Source organism: Theropithecus gelada, chromosome 15 (genome assembly GCF_003255815.1).
Source record: "Theropithecus gelada isolate Dixy chromosome 15, Tgel_1.0, whole genome shotgun sequence".
In the NCBI taxonomy this organism is placed as follows: Eukaryota; Metazoa; Chordata; class Mammalia; order Primates; family Cercopithecidae; genus Theropithecus; species Theropithecus gelada.
Genome location: NC_037683.1, coordinates 109,595,193 through 109,615,102, shown reverse-complemented (window position 1 = coordinate 109,615,102; position 19,910 = coordinate 109,595,193). Strand labels below are relative to the sequence as shown.

Here is a 19,910-nt window from a genome sequence, read left to right as displayed (position 1 = left end):
GAGCTCAGGAGTTCAAGACCAGCCTGTACAATAGAGTAATAGTGAAACCCTGTCTACAAAAAAATACATGAGCCTGTAGTTCCAGGAGGACAGATTGCTTCGGGAGGCTGAGGTGGGGGGACTGCTTGAGCCCAGGAGGTCAAGGCTGCAGCAAGCAGTATTTGTACCATTGCATTCCAGCCTGGGCAACAGAGCAAGACACTGTCTCAAAAAAAAAAAAATAAATAAAACCCCACAGTTTTGACATAAGAAAATGCTCACAACTAATGTAAAATTTAAAAAATAATGGTATGTATAATATGGGATTTGAGATAAATTTAGGAGAAACTGTTAGATTTCAAATATCTTTCTCTTCAAGAATGTGGTACTTTTTCTCTTATTTGGAATATCCCTTATATTTCTCAATGGAATTTTATAGTTTTCTTGAAAAAGACCTAAAAATTTTATATTAACTGTGTTTCTAGGATTATTTTTCTATTGCAAATGGAAATGCTTTTCATTATATTTTTAAGATGTTATTGACTTTTTTGTGGCGGCGGGGAGAGAAGAAGTCTCGCTCTGTTGCCCAGGTTGGTGTGCAATGGCACAATCTCGGCTCACTGCAACCTCTGCCTCCCAGGTTCAAGAGATTCTCCTGCCTCCCAAGTAGCTGAGATTACAGGTGCCCACCATCATGCCCAGCTGATTTTTGTATTTTTAGTAGAGACGGGATTTCACCGTGTTGGCCAAGGTGGTCTCGAACTCCTGACCTCAGGTGATCCGCCTGCCTCGGCCTCCCAAAATGCTGGGATTACAGGAGTGAGTCACCACGCCCAGCTGGTGTTACTGATTTTTAAACAGCCTTCCTCTTACAGTTTCTAGAATTCTTTCTGTTCTTCTACTGTATTTGATGTGGTTCTAGACATCAGTTTAACAGGCATGAGGAAGAAATAAAAGACGTAGGAATTCCAGGAAATCGTGTTTCATTAATAAAAATGTGAAATTTGTAATAATAATAGCACATAAAGCCACATATGTTATAAATGCATTTTTTAAAGTATAATTATCAATCTATCTATCTACAGAGAAATAAGCCTGGAAGGAAATGCCCAAAAATACTAACTGTATTCTAGTGACTCTCGGTTCTATCAGACCTTCTTTTTATAGAATATTTTATAATGCCATTAATCTCCTTGAAATGAAAGTCACTGATGTTTTGCCTAAACAAGTGACTTTTAAAAAATCAATATATGCCCTAGCTTAATGTAAATAATAAATAAAAGGAAAGTAGTTTATAATGTTTTGAAAAAATTATATTTAAGAATATAAGCTCACACGGCACAATTACACTAGAAAATCCCAATGCCCCACAAATTCCCAAAACAATCCCAAGGCGAGGTACTGTCACCTTTGAATATCACTGCGTTTAAAAAAAGAGGCCCAGGGAGTGAGATTCTTATTTTTTTGTTTGCTTTTCTATAGAGTATTTTTTCTCCTTTAAATGAATGCATACTGCTTTTATATTCAAAAATCTAGTGTTGGGGTAGATGTCTCAGGACTGTGATGTGTTCGATACAAGGGAGGAGAAAGTCCCCAGGAAGACAGCTTACCTCGAATGAGTACGCCTTCCCAATTCCATCGCCTGCTCCAGTGATCACTGCGAAAAGCAGGAATGTTTTTAAATGACAGAATTCATCTTTAAACTTCTCTTTCTCACTGGCTACGTTTTCTCGCAAGCCTAGTCTCCAGGACAGTCAGTGCTCCAAAGGCGCATCCCTTTGCTCTCCAGCCCACGCCCTTGAAGCCCCTCGCTAAACATTCAGGTGAAAGGGTGGGTTGGTTGATTGGTTGGTTGGTTGGTTTTTTGGAGGGATTGGCGAGACTCTGGAAAACATGTTCCAAAACGAAACAGAGAGCCGCAGCCAGGGAACATTTCCTGCAGGCCCCATGAGGATGCAGACACTGTGAGCCTTCACCCCGCAAAGGCAGGCGGTGTTCCCCATTATCTCTCTGCCCAGGCACTCGTCTGTCATTGTAAGGACATTTCAAGGTTCCTTCTAAAAGCAGAGCTGTGCCCCCTTCTCACCCCAACCCCACAGCAGCAATTAAAGGCCTGTGGAAGGTAGGGAATTTAGCAAAGAGGAAAATACAAAAAAGCAAAAAGAAAATGCAGTGAAATGAAGAAACCTGAAGAATTTATACTCAACAGAACTTATCTGTTAATATACAACAATCAAATAGGTCTTCTAGTCCTTTTATATCAACATTACAGATACATTTAATGATTGAGTTCTAGGATACGCCTCATTCGTGAGAACATCACAATTTCAAAATTCACTACAATTCGGCATATCGTAAAACTTACAATGTATCCTTGCAACAACAATTAAAGGGCTTGCTTTCAAAAAGTGTGAACAAAAGATACATTCAGCTCACTTGAGAGTGAGTGCAGGCCAAGCTCTACAAGCTTCACGGACCACACTGACAGAAGCACTCTGGCTTTAATCATTACTAATGATGTGTCTGTTCATTTTGGAACTTCTAGGAGGCTCCATGCACACCGTCTGCAGCTCCGGGTGCAGGAGCTATGCTCAGGGCCATCTTGGGCCTCACCTTCTCCTCCCTGTGGGGAATCTTCAGTTCACCCAATACAGGGCCTGCACGACAGGCAAGATGATACCATCAATGATAACAACGGATAACGGTCACACACTTACTTCTTGCCATGTACTGCTTCTAGTGTTTTAGATGCATCATCCCATTTAATGTTCAAAACAAACCTAAAATGCAGGGACCATCATTATCCTTAGTTTGTAAATGAGGAAGCCAAGGGGGAAAAGTTCGTAAATGATGACACAAGGATTTGAACCCAGGCTGTCTGACTTTGGGGCCCCAGGTCTATGAATATACACCAAGAAACGAATTAGGAAATCCAGCACAGAGTTCAGGGTACTCCATCTGAGGAATTAAAAATTTAGCCTCTAGTACTTGGGTTTCTTTTTTGTCCCCTACTTGAAATATATTATCTCCTTGATATCTGCCTCTGCCCAAACATATTTTACTCCTGCTAGAGGTAACTCACTCCATCTTGACTCATAAGAACAGGTTAAGATCATGTTTCTACTTTGAGTCACCAAATGCTCTAAGTCTCTGGACCCATCTGAACTTCTTTTAGAATGTGGGTTCTTAGTAGGGCTTTCCCTACACAAACGACAGCAGCGATGCAGAGTGCTACGTCCACCCACACATGGGCATCTGAATCTGTGTGGAGTCGGGTATTTAAGTCCAGAACACACAGGTCAGGCTGCTGTGCAAGTTCACTGCAGACAGCATAATGCCCCGAGAGGACACACACACACACACACACACACACACCCCAAATGTAAGAAGCAGCAGTCAAAAATCCATTCGTCATCCCAAACAATTTCTCACATGGTAATTCTTTAAATTTCCATTGCTAAGTTTTTAAGGTTGCCAGGTTTAGCAAATAAGGATACAGAATGCCCACTTAAATTTGAAATTCAGGTAAATTATGAATGGTTTAATATGTGTCCTATGCAATATGTGAGTTATAAGATACTAAAAAAGTGTTCCTTTCTTCTGGAATTTAAATTTAACTGGATGGCCTGTATTTTATCTGGCAGCCCTATAAGGATATCAGAATCTTTCCTGTTTCACCTGGATAATATCTCTAACGTCACTTAATCATTTTTGTCATTGGATGCTTTTTTATGTTTATTTTTTGGTGTCCAAATTTGAAATATAAGCCCCTGCAAAGACCTTAGCATTTCACTCAAGGAGATGCTGAAGCCACAGCCTCATGCTCTTCACCTCAACCTCAGTCACAGGGCTGAAGTTCTGCATGGGCGTTCCGGTAGATGAATCCCATGGGGAGGCAGCATTTGATTGACACCAGCCAGCTTCCCTTCCATACCATCCTGAAAACACGGCTCCACAGAGGTATGTGTTGCCTTGATTTTGTAATATCTTCATTGCTTAAAAACACTTGGATCCTTTTTTTAATATAGTGAATTAAAATTATTTAGATTTCAAAATTTGGAAACACCTTCTAGTAAAATGAAAACACCCGAGCTTTTTGTGAATCTGGAGATGAGGATGTGGAAATTTCTGCGTTATTTATTATTTGTATCAGCAGGAAACTCCCAAAAGAAGAAAACTCATCTAATGGGGTCGGGAGGACAAGTGCTTAGCAAGGGCTGGGTAGCCTTCTTCCCTAGTGTTCCCTTAACACCCTACGGCTTGTGCTGCAGACCATTCTAATTTCACTCACACTTTCTAATCCCTCCAATTAAAATTACCCAAAGGAATTACTTCTTTGCTCTCAAGAGAAAAGATGCAATATCCCTTTTGAGACATAAATAATAAGGCTGGGTGCGGTGGCTCATGCCTGTCATCCCAGCAGTTTGGGAGTCCAAGGCGAGTGAATCACGAAGTCAAGAGTTTGAGACCAGCCTGGTCAATGGGGTGAAACCCTATCTCTACTAAAAATACAAAATGTTGGCCGGGTGCGGTGGCTCACACCTGTAATCTCAGCACTTTGAAAGGCCAAAGTGAGCGAATCATGAGGTCAGGAGTTCGAGACCAGCCTGGCCAACATAGCAGAACCCTGTCTCTACTAAAAATACAAAAATTAGCCGGCTGTGGTAGTGTGTGCCTGTAATCCCAGCTACACGGGAGGCTGAGGCAGGAGAATTGCTTGAACCCAGGAGGCAGAGGTTGCAGTGAGCAGAGATTGTGCCACTGCACTCCAGCCCGGGCAACAGAGTGAGACTCCGTCTCAAAAAAAAAAAAAAAAAAAAAAAAATTAGCCAGGTGTGGTGACAGGTGCCTATAATATAATCCCAGCTACTTGGGAGGCTGAGGCAGGAGAATTGCTTAAACCTGGGAAGTGGAGGCTGCCGTGAGCCAAGATCGCGCCATTGCACTCCAGCCCAGGCGACAGAGCAAGACTCTGTCTCAAAAATAATAATGATAGTAATAAGCAGGAACAACAGCAGCAAAAAAAATCACGAGATAGAACGCTCTTACCTGCCCACTGTCCCATTGACCGCAAGAAAGGCTTTGGCAAAACTTTCCAGTAATTCAGTAAAATACATCTGGAGAATCTCATGCACTTCACCAGGCAGGCCAGGCACACCAGCAGCCCTGTGAGGATGAAGAACTGTTCCAGAACGTCCCCCATGGCTGCACTGAACAGACTGTTTCGGCCCTGGCCGTGGTCCTCTGTGCGTGTCTCCTGGGACCGCGCTGCTCTGGAGACCTCCAGATCCTCTTCCCAGAGTCACTGGGTGTGTTCCATCAAGTCAGGGGCATCTAGATTAAAGTAACTTCTTTACAGAATCCTCTGATTCACAGGCCTTTGAATGAGGCTTTTGTTACTGTGGAGGAGCTGGTGAAAAAGTAACAGGTGGAGATGAAGGGAAAAAAACAAAGCCTGGACAGACATAAAATGGCAGCCCATGGTTCCCTCACTGAATTTGGAAACTTAAAAAGGACGTGGAATCCGAGGCATTCATTCATGTATTTCGCACTGTGTGTTGGCTGCCTACCAGGTGATCCCCCCTTGAAGGCATTAGGAAGATAATAGTGACCACACAGGGTCTCTGTGGTTGGGAGCTTAGATTCTGGTAGCGGGGACAGATGATGAGCAGATAAATAAGATAATCAGGCTGAGCAGTGGCTCATGCCCGTAATCCCAACATTTTGGGAAGCCGAGGCAGGTGGGTCACATGAGGTCAAGAGTTCGAGACCAGCCTGGCCGACATGGTGAAACCTCATCTCTACTTAAAATACAAAATTAGCCAGGCCTGGTGGTGTGCACCTGTAATCCCAGCTACTTGGGAGGCTAAGGCAGGAGAATCACTTGAACGTGGGAAGCAGAGGTTGCAGTGAGCCAAGATCACACCATTGCACTCCAGCCTGGGTGACAGAGCGAGATTCTGTCTCAAAAAAAAAAAAAAGATGTATGTGCTATGAAAAAGCGCTATTGAACCACGTGTTTGAGTAGCTACTCAGGGAATGCTTCAGAGAGGGTGTTCAGGAAGGAATTCTGTGAAAAGGTGGTATTTTTAGTTGAAATTTGAATGAAAGGAACCAGCTCTGCAAAGGTGAGTTTCCCCCTCCAGGCTAATGGAACAGCTAGTACAATGCCGGAAGTGAGAAAAATCTGTGTATTTGAGGAATAAGAACTAGGACAGTCCGGGCATGGTTGCTCAGGCCTGTAATCCCAGCACTTTGGGAGGCTGAGGCAGGCAGATCATGAGGTCAGAAGATCGAGACCATCCTGGCCCATATGGTGAAACCCCATCTCTACTGAAAATACAATAATTAGCTGGGTGTGGTGGAGCAAGCCCGTAATCTTAGCTACTCAGGAGGCTGAGGGAGGAGAATCACTTGAACCTGGGAGGTGGAGCTTGCAGCGAGCCGAGATCACGCCAGAGGGACTGGCCACAGAGAGCAAGGGAGGAAAAGGCCAGAGCAGGAGGGAGGAGCCACGCCCTACAGGTGAGTGTGGACTTTCAGAGCAACCAGAAGCCGTTGCACAGATTTAGGAAATAGAGTTCTATACTCTGAATTATGCTTTTAAAAGGCCACAATTTTAAAAGCTGAGGGAAAATGCCCTTTTGGGAGTGGGATGGAGCGTGGGTGTGACAACTGAAGCAAGGGCAGCCAGGACGCTGAAGTCATCCAGCAGAGGCCACAGAATCAGTCCTTGGCCTTCTCTCATTTCTGCCTGTGCTCATTCTCGGCTCACTCTGTGCTGCAATCAACAGCCTTGCGCTCACCCTAGAAGCAGAATTTCTGGCCAGAACATAGATTCATACGTCTTTATGCTAGATATTGTCAGATTTGCCTTCATTTTGCGCTCACGCCAACAACACGTGAGCATGTTAGTTTTCCTGCTGCCTTAGCAGTAGAGCATGTTGTCATGCTTTGGGACTTTTGCCACCCAGTAGGTAAGAAGAAGCATCCAATGTCGTTTTAAGTTTGAATTATCTTATTAGCCAGGTTGGAGAGATTTTCATAAGCCTAGGGGCTATTTTCACTGTTTTCTTTGTGAATTTTCTCTCTCCTGCCCGTTTTTCTATGTGGTTTTTGGTCTTTCCCTTCTCTATATTTAGAGATGGTTTCAGAACTCTGATTAGATAGAAATCCGACCTGCTCACTCTGTCCTTCATGTTCATCGATTATCTCTTCAGGTGTGTCTGATCATTGTTAAATCAGCCCATTGTGGTTTTTATTTTAATGACCTTAACTTCATTTCTAAAAGTTCCTTTTGTGCAAAACTGAGGTTTTCTTCTCATGGTTTTCTGTTCCATGCAGATATTTTTAATTTTGACTTTCCTTACCTCAGCGTGATTGTCTTGTGATCTGGCTTTAACAATTCCAGTACCTACATCAGCCTTTCTGTTGCTGTCTCCTCTCTCTGGTAGGTCTCACTCATGGTGCCCTGTTTCCTCGTGTGCTTGATAATTTTCACCTGTGCACATCCCGTTGTGCTTGGAAATTTCTCTGAGGTTTTCTGATGAAGCTGTATTCCTCCACAGACGAGGTGATTTTGCTTCTACCAGACACCTAGAGGAACTTCCAATTTGGAAAATTAAATTCATGGCTAAATTCATAGTTTTCTAAGCTATGCAGGTGAAGTGAATTTGGTCTGCCATGACAACCCACCCTGGCCTGTGTTGATAAACCCATAGGACGGTTCTCTGGCCATCTCCACCCACCACCGCCTCCTCCGCTCAGTGCCAAGGCGCATTTCCTTGCAGTCCGGGAGTGTGTTTCTTCTGGACCACGCTTACCCTGAGGATGTAGAAACCTTTTGGGACCCCGGCATTATGGAACGTTCACCTATTAGATGACCTTCATTTCTGTCCCATACCATCAGCACCGAAGCTCCCCATCACCCCATCCAGCAAATGCAGGGCTAATGTGGCTTCAGTGCTCAATTTACCTCTCTGTGTTGCTGCTTTCTCTTATACTGAAATTTTTGACTATCGTAATAGGTTTTTGCTTTTAATAAGCTCTTTGAGAATATCTCTTCTTCTACCCACAAAAACATGGGTGAATCACATTTTGTCGAGCAAAAGAAGTCATAGAAAAGTACTGCATTGGTTATCTATTCTATATAACAAATTAACCCAAAACTTAGTCGCCTAAACAATGCCATTTATTATCTCATGATTTCTGTGGGTCAGGAATCCAGGCATGGATCAGCCGGGTCCTCTGGCTCAAGGTCTTTCCCAGGTGGCAATAAAGTCCAGCCAGGTGGCCGTCATCTCCAGGCTCACCTGGGGAGACAGTAGCCCAGTCACTTGTTTGTTGCAGGATTCGGTTGCTCCTCCTTGGTTCCTTGCTGTGTGGGCCTCCTCACAGGGCAGCTCCCAAGGGCAGCTTGCTTCATCAGATCTAGCCAGTGGGAAGAATCAGAGAGACAGAGAGAGAAGGCAGAAGCCACACTCTTGTGATCTGATCTCGGAAGGGCCATTCCATCACCTTAGCTGTATTCTGTGCATTAGAAGCAAGTTCCTTGATCCACGCCATATTCAAAGGGAAAATATCACACAAGGGAGTGAACGTAGGGGGCAGGGGGATCATTGAAATCTATTCTAGAAACTGCCTTCTACATATATAGTATGTGATTTATAGGAAGTTAAAGAACAGGCAAACATAATCTTCAGTAAAATAAAATCAGAATACTGGTTGCCTGGCAGAGGTGAAGGGATTGGCTGGTAGAGTCATAGGGAACTTTTCTGATTGATTAAGATATTCTGTATTTTGATGAGCAATGTGTTCGGAAGGGCCTGCCTTAGTGAAGACTCACTGTGCTGTACACTCTTAAGCTCTGTGCAATTTACTGCGTGTAAATTCTCTTGAAACTTCAAACAAATTTTGTCCTGCAGTTATTCTTTGGATGGTGGATAATTTAGACTTCCATTACCAGAATCGTAAGCAGTAATTCATCTGTGTGCTTGGTCACAGACCAAGATTTCCCCACTTTTACTTTTCAGCATCAAAAACTGTATCAAACCCCATGTAATAGATTGAGAAATTACATACCAATATCTGACTGTGAATTCAGCAAAGCTTTTGAGTAAATGTGTATTTCTCTATTTACAAGATGCTATGACTTGTGTCCTTCAACCCCTGGCCCCAGTCAAAATTCATACATTGAAGGCCTAACCCCCAACGTGATGATATTTGGAGATGGAGCCTTTGGAGGGTGATGAGATCATGACGGTGGGGCCTTCATGGTAAGATTAATGCCCTTAAATGAAGAGACACTGGCTGGGTGCCATGGCTCATATCTGTAATCCCACACTTTGGGAGGCTGAGGTGGGCAGATCACCTGAGGTCAGGAGTTCTAGACGAGCCTGGCCAGCATGGTGAAACTCCGTCTCTACTAAAAATACAAAAATTAGCCAGGCATGGTGGCACCTGCCTGTAATCCCGGCTACTCAGGAGGCTGAGGCATGAGAATTGCTTGAACCCAGGAGGCAGAGGTTACAGTGAGCCAAGATCGCACCACTGCACTCCCAGCATGGGCAATGGAATGAGACTCCATCTCAAAAAAACAAAAAAAAAGAAGAAGAGACACAAGAGGTCTCCGTCTCTCTCTCTCCACCACATGAGGGCACAGCAAGCAGACCCCTGTCTATCAGCCGGGAAGAGAGCCCTCACCAGGAACCCAGTGGGCCACCACCTTGACCTTGGACTTCTCAGCCTCCAGAACTGTGAGAAAAAAATTCTGCCATTTAAGCCACTCAGTCTGTGGTATTTTGCTCTAGCAGCCCGAGCGGACACAGAGTACATGGGAGCATTTAAAAATTAAATTCTTCAATGTGGAGACATGTCATTTCCCCAGCATATGTTTGCTGTTGTCTTCTGCTGCACTTGAGAAATGCGACTGAATGACTGATGCTATTATAGCAACAACATTAATGCCAACGTAAAACTTCTAAACACATGATCTTCAAAACTCAATAGTTACCAAAAAAAATTTTCTTACCATACATCTACCAACTCTGCATAGTCGCTGGGCAGAGAAAAGCAGTTGAGAGCTGGGTCTCTGAAACAGGGATCGTAAACTCAGATGCTTACAACGGTGGAAGGCAAGTGATGTAAGCCCATGAAACAGGGCAGGGACCTTGTGCTGTACTTTTTTTTTCCCTTTTGAGACACAGTCTTACTGTGTCACCCAGGCTGGAGTGCAGTGGCGCAATCTCAGCTCACTGCAACTTCTGCCTCCCGGGTTCAAGCAATTCTCCTGCCTGAGCCTCCCGAGTAGCTGGGATTACAGGTGCTCGTCATCACGCCTGGCTAATTTTTGTATTTTTAGTAGAGACAGGGTTTCACCTTGTTGACCAGGCTGGTCTCAAACTCCTGACCTCATGATCTGCCCCCCTCAGCCTCCCAAAGTGCTGGGATTACAGGCTTGAGCCACCATGCCTGGCCTTATGCTGCTCTTTCCCCCACAGACACAGAGCAAGTATAATGTTCACTTCCACAGACAAATGCACTCTCTTTCATTGTCTTTGAAATCTTGTCTCTCTTGATTTAGCTTTTATTTTCTTGCTTTCCTCTCAACTCTACTTTAGGAAATGATGCTACAAACACCCTGAAGAATAGAGACCGACCCTGAGCCTTCGCTCACGGGACGTAGAGAACAGGGAACGTGGAGAACGTGATGAAACCAAAACTGTCCACTCCACCCAGCTCCAGCTGTCCTGTGGAACTCTGGCCTAGCTGGCACATTGTGATTTTTTTTTTTTAAGTGATGAAAAAGTCCAGTTTCTAATATGACATTTCTCCATTTTTATAAAAACTGTTATGAAAATAACAACTGGAATATAAAGCAACAGACTCCAAAACCATGTTAACACTGCATAGACAAAATAAAACACATCTGCAGCCCTCCAAGAGCCTGTGGATAAAAGGTCTGAGGCTTCAGATTAAGGAGGTGAATTAACTTAGTTAAGTGCGGTGTGCATGTACTTGGCGGGGCAGTGGGGCTGGGATTGAAGGGGGTGCGGAGACAGTGAACAGAACTCAATAACCAAGTTCACTGAGTACCCTCTCCACAACACTATGGTAAAGGTAGGAGGAGCAGAGGCAAGAACAAATATGGAAAAGCTGGCAGCACTGAGAAAACACATAAAGTCAGAAAACCTAGCTTGATATGGGTCCAAACAGGGCCTTATATGCAGGACATAAGGGAGCAACTCAAAGGTCAAGGAACATCTTGAAGTAAAAGATATGAGCAGAAAATTGGCCAGGCGCGGTGGCTTATGCCTGTAATCCCAGCACTTTGGGAGGCTGAGGCAGGCAAATCACGAGGTCAGGAGTTCAAGACCAGCCTAGACAACACGGTGAAACCCTGTGTCTAATAAAAATACAAAAAATTAGCCTGGTGTGGTGGCAGGCGCCTATAATCCCAGCTACTTGGGAGGCTGAGGCAGGAGAATTGCTTGAACCCGGGAGGCAGAGGTTGCAGTGAACCGAGATCGCGCCACTGCACTCCAGCCTGGCCAACAGAGTGAGACCCCATCTCAAAAAAAAAAAAAGACATGGACAGAAAATTAAATGAAGAAATACAACTAGTACGCAAATGTGTGGAATGTGTAACCTCATACGTTATTAGAAATGTCAATTGAATGAGTAAAATACTACAGACACATAAACTAGTAAATAGAGCATCAGGCTCGCATGCAGCGTTCGTGAGGATGCGGTGGAACTGAGGCTGTCCTCCGTGCCTCCGTGGTGGAGATGAAACAGCAGAGGCTTTCTGAAATACACTCCACACACAGCAGGCCAGTGCTCGCCTGAGGCTGGGTGAGGGCATGGGGAAGGGGAAGGTTTTGGGGGTCGTGGAAATGTTCTAAAACTGTATTGGGGTGATGGTTGCACAGCTCCATACATTAACCCCCAGGTCATTAAACTGTACACTTACAATTGCTGGACTTTAAGATATTTAAATAATACCTTGGTCAAGCTGCTTTTTAAAACTAGGACGTGGCCCCAGGCCATCTGATTCCAGAGGCTGCCATCACACAACTGCTGCCCACCTGTGCCATCACAACAGGAGAATAATGGCACCTTTGGAAAAGCCCAGCCACCCCGATGTCAGCAGCTTCCTTGGTTGGTTTCCTAGGTAAAATGCACGAGGACTGGGTGATCTTATGCAACTGCCAAGGGGACCCCATCCACCCTGCTCTTCAAGCCAGTACTCCAAGTTTGAGATGAAAATGCAAGAACGACTCAGTCTAGAAGAATTGTTCCAAACGAAAGTTCCCAAATCACTAGAGAGTTCCTGAAAACAAGAATGGCCATCCTCAAGTCATTTTCAGCATCCCCCAGAAGTCAGGTTTTCAGAAGACTTTTGTATCCCAAAGCTGTAAGGATTAAGACAGTCATCAACATTCCGTGCTTTCGACTAGAATTAACCGCCGTCAGCTGGTTAGTACCATCAGCTGTCTCATGTCAACCAGAAATTCTAAATGGGAATCACACAGTTTTGACAAATACAAAATATAGATTGTGCACAAGTACGATTTCATGTTTGGAAAGTTTTCAAAGCATCGGACTGAGGGAGCACTAACCGGGGGTGCTGGGGTTGAAAGAGTGGGAAGGCCCCGGAGGAGAGTGCTACGGGATTGGTTCCTATTTTGGGATCTCACAGAACGGGGACGCAGTAAATGGTAGTTGTCATTAACAGTATTGCTATTGCAGACGTGATCACATTTAACAAAACCTGGGGGATCGATCATTTCTATGGTTGTGAGGGGCCAGCAATGGCAGAAAGGGTGTGCAGTCTCAGCCCGTCAGTAAAAAGAGCCCTTCTACCAGCTGATCAATAACACCCTGGGAGTCTAGAAGACGGGGTAAATGCTTGCTTCTTGCTCCCATCCAGCTACCTTTCAGGGCCCGGTTGGCCTCCGTTCAGCTCACCATTGCTAGCTGTCCCTATCCTATGAAGTCCCCATTCGCAAACAACCTACACACAAACCCAACTCTATCTTGCTAATATGCAGGCTCTGTCATGCCAGGGGTGAGCATGTGGATGGACAAAGAAGAAGAGAGCAGGGAACCACACCCTGTGAAATAAACTCTCATGAATGTTCCAAGTTTAGTTTACTTAGGAAGAGAGAACTTCACCTTCATTTACATTTTATGTCAAGAGAAATTGAAGAAAAACAAGAACAATGTGAGGCTTGCCCTTTGATTATATGGTCTACTCATTCATTCAACAGGGATTTTTCTGTACCCACGTGTACCGGGCCTTGTTCTACTCAATTTAGAGTTTTTAGAGCCAGCTTTATGGGCATAAATTCCTCTTTAGGAATCACAGTGTCTTTCTGTGCCAGAATCAGTTAAAAGCCAAATAGCAACAAGCTTTTTTGTAGCAAGTGCTTACTAATGTTTCTCTCTATTCTTTTCAGGGTAATTTATTCTTATCTATATTGAAAATGTTTATTAAACTAAGATTCACCACACAAAATAAGCTACATAGTTTACTCGAGAAAGATAACCAGAGGAAAAGAAAGAGGTTTTGGAGCTGCCGGAGCTGTGTTATCCAAATCACTAACCACTGGCCATCTGTGGTTAAATTTTAATTTGATTTCATTTAATTTAAAATTCAGCTCTTCAGTTGCACTAGCCATTCCAGGTGGTCAATGACCACACGTGTTGAACAGCACAGATTTAAACATCCCTCAGTACAGAAAGTCTTACTGAACTGTGCCGATCAGAGCATTGTGAGCCATTTTGCTTCCAAATGCATACAGTTACCAGAGCTTATAAACCTCATTATTAAAACTAAAATATATAAGAGGAATATTTATGTTTAGAACATGGTTTCTAGGACTTTACTGATATCACTGAGTTAATGAACAGGGTTTTCTCAGATCCTGGGGTGGAGGGAGGAGTTGAATATGACTGTGTTTCTTATGTAACTCTTTGTCTGCTCTTCTATATGAGGGCATGACAGATACAGCAGTATTCCTAAGTGTAGTAGTCTGTTCTCACGCTGCTGATAAAGATATAACCGAGACTGGGTAACTTATAAAGGAAAGAGGCTTAATGGCTGGGGAGGCCTCGCAATCCTGGCAGGAGGTGAAGGAGGAGCAAAGTCACGTCTTACATGGTGGCAGGCAAGAGAGCATGTGTGGGGGAACTCCGCTTTATAAAACCATCACATCTCGTGAGACGTACTGACTATCATGAGAGCAGCACGAGAAAGACCCACCCCCATGATTCAATTACCTCCCACCAGGTCCCGCCCATGACACATGGGAATTATGGGAGCTACAATTCAAGATGAGATTTGGGTGGGGACACAGCCACACCATGTCACTAAATGTGCATAATGAAGTCAGTTAGGCTTCATATCATGCCTATAAAACACTCTATTCTTTTTCATGGCCTTTCTTTTCAGTACTTTGAATGTTATTCCACTGCCTTCTGGACTCCACTGCTTCCGATGAGAAGTCAGCTGTTAGGCGGGGCACTGTGGCTCACGCCTGTAATCCCAGCACTTTGGGAGGCCAAGGCGGGTGGATCACAAGGTCAGGAGATCAAGATCATCCTGGCTAACACGGTGAAACACCGTCTCTACTAAAAATACAAAAAATTAGCCGGGCATGGTGGCGGCGCCTGTAGTCCCAGCTGCTTGGGAGGCTGAGGCAGGAGAACGGCGGGAACCCGGGAGGCGGAGCTTGCAGTGAGCCGAGATGGCGCCACTGCACTCCAGCCTGGGCGACAGAGCAAGACTCTGTCTCAAAAAATAATAATAAAAAAAAGTCAGCTGTTAATCTTATTGGGGTTCTTTTGTAAGGGATGAATAGTTTTTCTCTTCCTATTCCCAAGATTTTCTCTGTGTATTTGACTTTCAGTATTTTTACATCAGTGTCTGGATGTGGATCTCTTTGCATTTGTCTGTGGAGTTTGTTGAGTTTCTTAGAAGTGTGGATTCATGTTTTTCATCAGATTTAGGAAGTTTTTACCCATTATTCAATTTTTTAAATACTTTTCTCATTTTCTTCTCCTTCTGCCCCTCCAATTATGCAAATGTTGATGTGCTTTCTTTTCATTTTTCTTCATTCTATTTTCTCTGATCTTTAAACTGAATAATCTCTATTGATCTCTCTTCAAATTCACAGATTCTTTCTTCTGTAGGTTCAGATTCACTGTTAAGCCCCCAAAATGCATGATTTTGGTTTTGTACTTTTCAACTCCAGAATATCTATTTTGTTCTTTTTTATTACTTTCACTTTTTGATTTCCCTGTTTGATGAAACATTGTCTTCATACCTTCCTTCAAGTATTTAATCATTTGTACTTTGGTTCTTTGAACTTATTTATAATGAAGTTTTGTCTGTTAAATACACCTGGTCCCTCTTATAAGCTGTTTCTGTTGCCTGCTTTTATGGGTCACACTTTCATGTTTCTCTGAATGTCTTCTACTTTTGTGTTGAACCTGGACATTTTAGGTAATATATTGCAGGAACTCTGGATACTGTTCCCCCTCCCTTCTCCCTGGAGCTTGGTTTGGTTGTTTCGTTTATTTTGTGACTTGGCTACACACCAGAATACTTTAGTAAAGTCCGTTTTCCCTTTTGGTGTCACTACTTGGAGGGTGAGGCTTGAGTTGCACACTGTGTCCCTGCAGTGACACTGGGTTTAAGGGGGTTCTCTTTGCCTCTTTCCCTGATTTCTATCTTCAGCCGTCTGCTTGATTTGGTATTACCAGGGTCCATCAGGCCCCAATTACCAGCTGATTGCTTTATTTTTGATAGTGCCCTGGGGCATAAATTGCCCAGCAGTCTGATCCAATTAAATTCTGGCAGGGGTAGTTATTGAGGCCAGACTCTGAGGTTTGTTGACTCCATGAGAGCTCCTCTTTGCTGTCTCTTTCCCTGGTTCCCCCTGGAGAACCAGCTGGACTATGATTTAGCTTGTTGCTCTTAATTAAGAGAGGCATCATTATCAAGAGTCTCTTAGGCACACAATTTCCCCACATTCTGCTTCAAGTAAAGTCAGTTTCTTTAAGGAGTGCCCTGGAGCTCTTTTTTCTTACGGACTTTGTGTTAATTTGGGCAACTGCAATGTTTAAGGGCACACAGCCCCCACGGGACCACCCTCACTTCTGATACTAGCTGCAAGTTTGAGGAGTTCTCAAAACCAACCTCAGTTTTGATCATTTGGTAGGACTCACAGACCTCACAGAAAGCTGTTATACTTGTGGTTACAGTTTATTATGAGGAAAGAATACAGATTAAAATGGGCCAAGAAGAGCACTGGATTGGACAGTGCGTGGGGAAGTGCCAAACGTAGAGCCTCCATTGTCTTCTCTCATAGAATCCACACACATCATTACCTTTCCAGCAACAGTGTGTGACAGGACAGCACACATAGAGCATTGCCAACCCGGGAAACTCAATCAAGCCTCAGTGTTCAGAGTTTTTACTGGGGCTTCATTACATCAACATCACTGATTGCCCACATGGCTGATCTCTGTTTCCAGACTCTGCAGGTATCACCAAAAGCCTTCACCCTAAACCACATTCTTGGTCTTTCTGGTGTGGCCAGTCCCCATCTGAAATCACATTGTTAGACTATCTCATGTGACCCAAGGTCCCCAGGCAAACAAAGACACTCCTATTTGGCATGATATTCCAAGAAGCTTAGGGCGAAGACCAGACATCTTTTTGGGCAAGATTGAATTCTTTACTGCACAGGCTGCGTCTCCCCTGGACGACCTCTGAGCCACTCCTCTGGGTGCTGGGCAGGGTGGTGGCCTCTGGTCTTGCCAGCTCATCTCTCCCCAGCATGGAACAGCCTTCCAAGTCAGCTGGGGCAAGGGTATTGGGACCCCAGTATTTGTGGCCTGCTGTACTTGAGGTAGAGCCTGCATCTTATGGATAGGGGCTTGGTAGAGAGGGCCCTAGCCCCTCAGCTGCACTCACCAGGAATTGAGCATCTCTGACTGGGCATGGTGGTTCACACCTGTAATCACAGCACTTTGGGAGGCCAAGGTGGGAGGATCACTTGAGGCCAGCCTAGGCAACATAGAAAGATCCCATCTCTACTAAAAAGACAAAAATTAGCCAGGCATAGTGATGTGTCCCTGTGGTCTCAGCTACTCAGGGGGCTGAGGAGTACAGATCACTTGAGCCTGGGAGGCAGTGGTTGCAGTGAGCTGAGATCATGCCCCTGCACTCCTGCCTGGGCAACAGAGCCAGACCCTGTCTTTAAAAAAAGATTTTTGGCCAGGCGCGGTGGCTCAAGCCTGTAATCCCAGCACTTTGGGAGGCCGAGATGGGCGGATCACGAGGTCAGGAGATTGAGATCCTGGCTAACACGGTGAAACCCCATCTCTACTAAAAAAAATACAAAAAACTAGCTGGGCGAGGTGGCAGGCACCTGAAGTCCCAGCTACTTGGGAGGTTGAGGCAGGAGAATCGCGTAAACCCGGGAGGCGGAGCTTGCAGTGAGCTGAGATCTGGCCACTGCACTCCAGCCTGGGTGACAGAGCGAGACTCTGTCTCAAAAAAAAATTTTTTTTAAAAATAAAGATACAGGCATGTATATGTTCATTACAGCACTTTTCACAATAGCGAAGACATGGAATCAACCCAAATGCCCATCAATGATAGACTGGATAAAGAAAACATGGTACATAGACACCACGGAATACTATGCAGCCATCAAAAGGAATGAGATCATGTCCATTGCAGGGACGTGGATGGAGCTAGAAGCCGTTATCCTCAGCAAACTAACGCAGGAACAGAATACCAAACACTGCATGTTTTCACTTATAAGTGGGAGCTGAACAATGAGAATACATGGACACAGGGAGAGGAGCAACACACACTGGGGCCTGTTAGGGGGGTGGGGGAGGGAGAGCATCAGGATAAATAGCTAATGCAGGTGGGGCTTGACACCTAGGTGATAGGTTGTTCCATGCAGCAAACCACCACGGCACACATTTACCTGTATAACAAACCTGCATGTCCTGCACGTGTATCCCAGAACTTAACATTGCATTAAATTAAAATTTTAAACAATAGCATCTTCAACTTAGATGGGATGAGAAATTCTGGTGGTCTGCTCCTCCCAGTTGGATCCAGTAGCCCTTGATTAGGAACTGAAAAGAGAATGACCCCTTTTGGCTATGCCCCACTGAGGCAGAGCTTCCACCAAGCCATGCTGGGAGAAGGAAAAGAGAGGGGTGGGGTCCAGTCTCAAATGCCACAGCCTCTTATTGTTTTTACCAAGTGTTAGTAGGTTTACCTGAATCAGTGTTTCCTCATTTGCTCTTATAATGCCTGGAGACTTTAATTACTTGTCTTTTTGTAGTTTTTGCCAGCTTTGCTTGTTTCACAGAAGAATGAGTCCACAGGACTCCTCACGCTGCGATCTGACCTTTTCATAGACTTTTTTTTTTTTAAGACAACTCTTACTCTCTCCCCCAGGCTGAAGTGCAGTGGTGCGGTCATGGCTCACTGCAATCATGGCTCACTGCAATCATGGTTCACTGCAATCATGGCTCACTGCAGTCATGGCTCACTGCAATCATGGCTCACTGCAACCTCAACCTCCCAAAGTCAAGCTGTCCTCCCACCTCAGCCTCCTAAGTAGCTGTGCCACCATGCCTGGCTAATGTTTGTACTTTGTGGTAGAGATGGAGGTCTCACTATGTTGCCCAGGCTGCTCTCAAACTCCTGGGCTCAAGCAATCCGCCTGCCTTGGCCTTCCGAAATGCTAGGATTGTAGATATGAACCATTGTGCCCGCCTTCACAGACTTTTTTTTTTTTTTTTTTTTTTTTTGAGACAGAGTCTCACTCTGTTGCCCAGGCTGGAGTGCAGTGGCACAATGTCAGCTCACTGCAAGCTCTGCCTCCCAGGTTCATGCCATTCTTCTGCCTCAGCCTCCCAAGTAGCTGGGACTACAGGTGCTCACCACCATGCCTGGTTAATTTTTTGTATTTTTAGTAGAGACGGGGTTTCACCGTGTTCTCCAGAATGGTCTCGATCTCCTGATCTTGTGATTCACCCACCTTGGCCTCCCCAAGTGCTGGGATTACAGGTGTGGGCCACCGCACCTAGCTAGATCCTTATTTTTCTTTTATACTATGGACCACAATGGCAGTCTAGTCACAGCCTCCTTTGAATAATATTTTTAAATGCACAAAATTAAATACATAGAATCATAGAGGAAACCAATTACCAAAAACCAGATATACACTATTTTTTAATGTGATGTACTAAAAATATGCCTCTTTATGAACATATTAAATAACAAGAACTAATGGAGAGTCTAACAACTAGTAAATGACAAGTAGGGTATAAATGGTTTTTCTGTGAAACCCATAATGTAATATGAAAATATCTTTAATTCTATTGGTAACAAAGTCACAGGTACAGCTAATACTACTGTGGTTTCTCCTACATTCGAATGGAAAGAAATGCTAAATGTTGGTTAGAGGTTAGGGAAAATCCGGATGTATTCTTTCCCCAGCTGTGTGCACCAGCTCACTAAATCTTGTCCATGAACTCCAGGTTAAAGTCCCCTACTACTTAAAGGATGGTCCAGGCCGGGCGCGGTGGCTCACAGCTGTAATCTCAGCACTGTGGGAGGCTGAGGCGGGTGGATCATTTGAGGTCAGGAGTTCAAGACCAGCCTGGCCAACATGGTGAAACCCCATCTCTGCTAAAAATACAAAACTTAGCCAGGCATGGTGGCACATGCCTGTAATCCCAGCTACTCAGGAGGCTGAGGCAGGAGAATCCCTTGAACCCGGGAGGCAGAGGTTGCAGTGAGCTGAGATCGCGCCATTGCACACCAGCCTGGGCGACAGAGCAAGACTCTATCTCCAAAAAAAAAAAAAAAAAAAAAAAAAAAAAAAAAA

The 19,910-nt window shown here is 44.5% G+C and overlaps 2 protein-coding genes across 2 annotated transcripts in view; both read right to left on the bottom strand.

The window, feature by feature from the left end:
• The window catches only part of HSD17B3 (hydroxysteroid 17-beta dehydrogenase 3), a 53,746-nt gene extending 48,498 nt beyond the window's left edge, over nucleotides 1-5,248 (bottom strand). Inside the window, exons 1-2 of the mRNA XM_025358897.1 lie at nucleotides 5,029-5,248; nucleotides 1,590-1,636 (exon numbers count right to left, since the gene is read on the bottom strand). Of these exons, the coding sequence (XP_025214682.1) occupies nucleotides 1,590-1,636; nucleotides 5,029-5,182 (201 nt within the window). The 5' untranslated portion in view covers nucleotides 5,183-5,248. The remainder of the gene's footprint in view (nucleotides 1-1,589; nucleotides 1,637-5,028) is intronic.
• Nucleotides 5,249-17,862: 12,614 nt separating this feature from the next.
• Nucleotides 17,863-19,910, bottom strand: part of SLC35D2 (solute carrier family 35 member D2) — a 75,052-nt gene continuing 73,004 nt past the window's right edge. The window contains exon 13 of the transcript XR_003116031.1: nucleotides 17,863-18,206. The gene's annotated coding sequence lies outside the window, so the exon portion shown is untranslated. The remainder of the gene's footprint in view (nucleotides 18,207-19,910) is intronic.